The sequence below is a fragment of the Cynoglossus semilaevis genome, chromosome 15, assembly GCF_000523025.1.
Source record: "Cynoglossus semilaevis isolate Cse_v1.0 chromosome 15, Cse_v1.0, whole genome shotgun sequence".
NCBI lineage: Eukaryota > Metazoa > Chordata > Actinopteri > Pleuronectiformes > Cynoglossidae > Cynoglossus > Cynoglossus semilaevis.
This window is the reverse complement of record NC_024321.1, coordinates 7,369,676-7,374,153: the sequence shown is the minus strand read 5'-3', so window position 1 is coordinate 7,374,153 and position 4,478 is coordinate 7,369,676. Positions and strand designations below refer to the sequence as shown.

Below are 4,478 nucleotides of genomic sequence, written 5' to 3'. Positions count from 1 at the left end.
TATAACCCAGATAAAATCCCAAATAAGCTGTTTTTTAGGACTTGTAGTTAAAAATCAAATATCAACAAACAGATATAAGAATAATATGTCACTGTGTTATCAAAGACGCATCATCTGCTGTGATGCTGCCCCCCATCTGTATTTTCTCTGGAGTTGGTGAGGAGCAGGATTAGCTCACAGCTCTTCTCCAAATCTAAATTAAACTCTTTTTAAGCTGCTGCACATACATTTGAGGGAGGTAAATACCAAATAAATACTTGATTAATGGAGTTTTACCCTCAAGTTGTTGGAGGTGTACAGCTCCACAGCTCGGTATGAAAATGAAGTGTCTAGTGCTGCAGGGGAATATGGTAACTGATTTTCAAAAAACATTTAGAAGGAAACGACACAACTCTGCTGGGATCAGATTTTATTTGGACTTGGATTCACATAAATAACATTGGTTCATATATATTTTGTATATTATACAACTTTATATATAATATATATTTCCCCCAAGTTTTAATATTCATCTCTGGATAAAATCAGGATTTTTTTTTTTAACAGAAAGCCTTGCAGGAAACCAAAGCTTGCTCTTTTTTTGTGCTGTTTATTCAGTTCTAGGTGTCAACAGGAGGGGGAGCATGTTCCTCGTCAGCTGATTTAAAAAAACAAACAAACAAAAAAAAACCCTAAAACTTTTCAAAGTCACACAAACCGAAATGCAAAGAGGAGAATCTATTGTGTTGTATCTAGAGTATTACACTTCACTACGAGGAGCGGGTTGCTATTGAAAGTCATTCACTGTATATTTTTACGAAATTGACTGAGGATAAATGCAAAAAAACAAAAAACAAACCAAAAAAACCCTAAACAAACAAATTACCAGGATATGTTCAGCGGAGGAGAATTCTGGCCATGTTCTGTTTTCTGGGAAAAGACAGAGACGGCTTGACTCTATACAGTAAACCTCATCGTGAATATAAAGGCAGAGTTATGGACCTGAAGCGAGGTCACGTAATCATGCAGTGACCCAGCCAAGCACACTTGAGCAGATGAATTGCACGTGTCAGAGCAGATCACAAATCAGCAGGTTTATTTTTCAGCCTTTGACCGACATTCAACAGGATGGGCGGATGAATGAAAGTCAGGCAAATATTATAATTAATGATCCTGACAGGAAAACAGCCCTGGCTCCACACTAATATCATCATGGTCCGTTTCTGCAGCCCGAGACATGGAGGCAATCAAACTGAATCTGACCTGAAAAATTATATAACATAATATATAATATTTCCCCACTGGGATTTGGACATGTGTCTGAATTTGGCTCTTCAGAGAAAGTTGCTTCGACCAAGGTCACTACAAATGGTTGTACACTGTGCATATTTGCAGAGTTTGTCTGTTTTCACTCTCAGTCAAGCAAGTCATCCTCTCAGTCATGTGAAGTGTTTCATGACATTAAACGTCAAGGACATGTCGGATGATATGCAAAGTGAATAAAAATGTACGTGGAGTGAAACAAGCTAAGTCAATCTTTTTCATTTTCATTTTTTTTAAACACAAGCTCAATTTCATCACAGTGCCGTTCTAGTATTCCTGTTGTGTAACCTCATAAATCTGCATAAACAATGAAACCCATTCATTTGATTGTCTGAATCTTCGTCACCACCTAAAAATCAAACCAGAGAGACACCATCTATGGAAACCCAGTACCAGGTGACACAATGGAACCAGTAGAAAATGCTGAGAATCAAATGGAGCAGTGGTGAACTTATGGAAGATCAGTGGAAATTCCTGAATGAACTGAGTGATGCCGTGACATAACATGCATTAATTACAACGAGACCACCATAAACAAAACATGACACGAGTGTGTGTGTGTGTGAGTTTGTGTGTAAACCAATCATACAGTGGAGCCACGTGTTGACCCTCTATTTCTAAAACAGAGTGAATTTCACAACAATAACAAAACAAAATAAAAATCATCAATCAAGTACTGAATCATAAAAACCACGTCCCTTTCAAAATTGAAGATACATTTATACAATGTTAAAAATAAGGAGGAAAAGTTGGAAACATTTCTCTGATCATTTTACAGCAGACGTTTCTGTTTTATGGCAAAGTGCTTTGAATGATCAATTTGAATTTTTTTTTCATATTTATATCTAATCACCATTCTAAGACTCTTATCATTTCAACCGTTAATATAAGTGGACATGGACAGCAGTAGAGCCAGCTGAAACTTCTTCTTGTTTCCGCCCAGCTCCACATATTCAAACACTCACAAAGGGGTTTGGGGGCGGGGGTGTTAATTCAAAAGTGCATGGATACATTGACATTAATAATAAAATTAAACCATCTTTTATCTCATAAATAACACTCTGTCCTCTAGTATTCAATAAAATCTCTTATTGTACACGTCCAGTAGTCACGTGATGCTAATATACTGTAACCTCTGTGACCTTGTCATAACCTGGGAAGCTGCTGCATCACGATAACACTTTGGTGGAGACCAACAGCTGACAATGATGGAGGACGAAAGATGTGAACAGTGATGTCGTTCACATTATGCTAGCCAAACGGTGACGCCTACGATAGTTACTGAGGTAATGCTTCAGTAATAAATTAAATCCCAAAATAAGTCAAAGTCTCCCAGTCCAAAAAGTCTGGTCATTTAACATGAACATGTTAAGACAAAATAAATACAATGAATTGTGAAGTGATCATTTTTCTCTTTTTGGAGCCCTCTGCTTTTATTGTGGCTTGGTCGAAATCACTTATTAATGTCACTGTTCAAACTTTTAACAACTTTTCCTCCTCTGTCTCTTGTCTGTGGTCAAGTTGAGATAAAGAAAACGATCGATGGAAGACCTTGAATCGTTAACAAACTTGTGAGACTGTCCATTGTCGACAGATCTTCCTCACTGACACCAGAGCATCAGAAACCTTTTACGTCACCTGATAGTTTTCCAGTCAGGAGACATTATTTTGTATTCTGAGAGCGTCGGATGTCTACAGACTATCAGGGCTATGGTGTGCATAATTCCATCACTTTCTAAAATCAATAAAAACCAGTAACCAGTCCACTCCAACGGACTCTCGGTCAACTCAGCTCACAGTCAACCTGTCACTGGGCCTTACTGTTGCTCCGCCGTCGGCCCTTCCTCAGTGGCATGTCTTCATCCCGCTCAAATATGGCGACTCCTGTCGACACAGGCCCATCTGCTGCTGCTGCTCTTGGAGATCTGAGCTCAAGATGTCCACAAAGTCAGGGACAGGCAGCCCTGAGAGAATCATGACCGACTTGTTCCAGATCATAAAAGTAGGTACAACGGGCAGAATGAAGGAGATTTCAAAGGTGTGAATGTGCTGTGAGTTCATGGCGTCATAGAACGACAGCGAGTTGTTGTCATAGTCTAGCAGGACGCCGAGCCGCCTCAGCTGCAGGCTCGCCTCCACCAGCATCTCCTTGCCATCGTGGCGCACCATGAAGTTATTGTTGCAGCGCGACAGAACCCATGAGGATGAGTTTTTCCCGCTCCATTCATTCTTTGGGGCTGACTTGTAGGCCACGCCAATGGCATACCTGCGGGAACAGGAGACACAGTGGAATTTATTATGGGTATTGAACTAGTTTTCCCCCCAGTGACCTGAAAAAGCTGCCACATGCTGAGGAGAGCCGAGGCAGTCTGGGCCCTCTGACTAAAAATAATTTGTTGTGTGTGTGTGTAGGTTTTGTATCATTTTCCCACAAACACACTCCATCACAGGCCTGTGTAAGTGTGTATTTACCAGGTGGATGCTCCCAGCAGCACCTCCCAGTAGTGACACCCGCTGTCTATGAAGACATTACCGGCCGCTCCGTACGAGCCGGTGCCACTGAAACGCTCCGGAGTGTGGCTCTTCTTTAGGGAACTTTCATCCTTCTCCATGGTCAGGCAGTCATTGGAAAGACGGAGTTTCTTGTGGGCCGTCTTTGGGTCAAGCTTGAATGGCTGACCTGGAAAAAGAGAGGAAGCATCTGTAGTTTTAGTCTTTCTAAACGCAATAAAGGTGAAGGTGAGGTTCCACACGTTCTACAGCCAGCTCCTCACCCACGCAGACAACGACTAGAACGTCCAAACTCAAAACAGAAAGATCTACTAGTGATTGGACCAGTGACCTTCTTGTTGAAATGCAATACATTCCAGCACAGATTTTTGGATTGACATCTTGTTGTCCTCTGTCTGTCCCTGACTGTCTGATCTGGAATCTCCTGCTTCTGACCTTTGCCTCAGCCCTCCCTTATATCAGATCTGCTGCTGCCTGGTGATTCCTTTGCCATCATCGTAAGAATCATTTACCTGTGCTTTGTCGCATTTACTGCCCTGTGCTCAGATTCCATGCTGTTGAGACTGTTTAACTCTTGGTGGTTTGATACTAAGGTCCTCTGTAGACAGACAGGAGAGATGTCACGGTCACTGTTATCCAAAAACTGCTCTAAAGTTCTTCCTGCT

At 41.3% G+C, this 4,478-nt stretch overlaps 1 protein-coding gene across 4 annotated transcripts in view; it reads right to left on the bottom strand.

Annotated features, from left to right (window-relative positions):
- Nucleotides 1–394: 394 nt before the first annotated feature.
- The window catches only part of mid2 (midline 2), a 119,145-nt gene continuing 115,061 nt past the window's right edge, over nt 395–4,478 (bottom strand). For all 4 annotated transcript variants that reach the window (XM_008326697.3, XM_017039563.2, XM_008326696.3 and 1 more), the window contains 2 exons: nt 3,775–3,982; nt 395–3,568 (listed from right to left, as the gene is read on the bottom strand). In XM_008326697.3, coding sequence (XP_008324919.1) covers nt 3,148–3,568; nt 3,775–3,982 — 629 coding nt within the window. In that variant the 3' untranslated portion in view covers nt 395–3,147. The remainder of the gene's footprint in view (nt 3,569–3,774; nt 3,983–4,478) is intronic.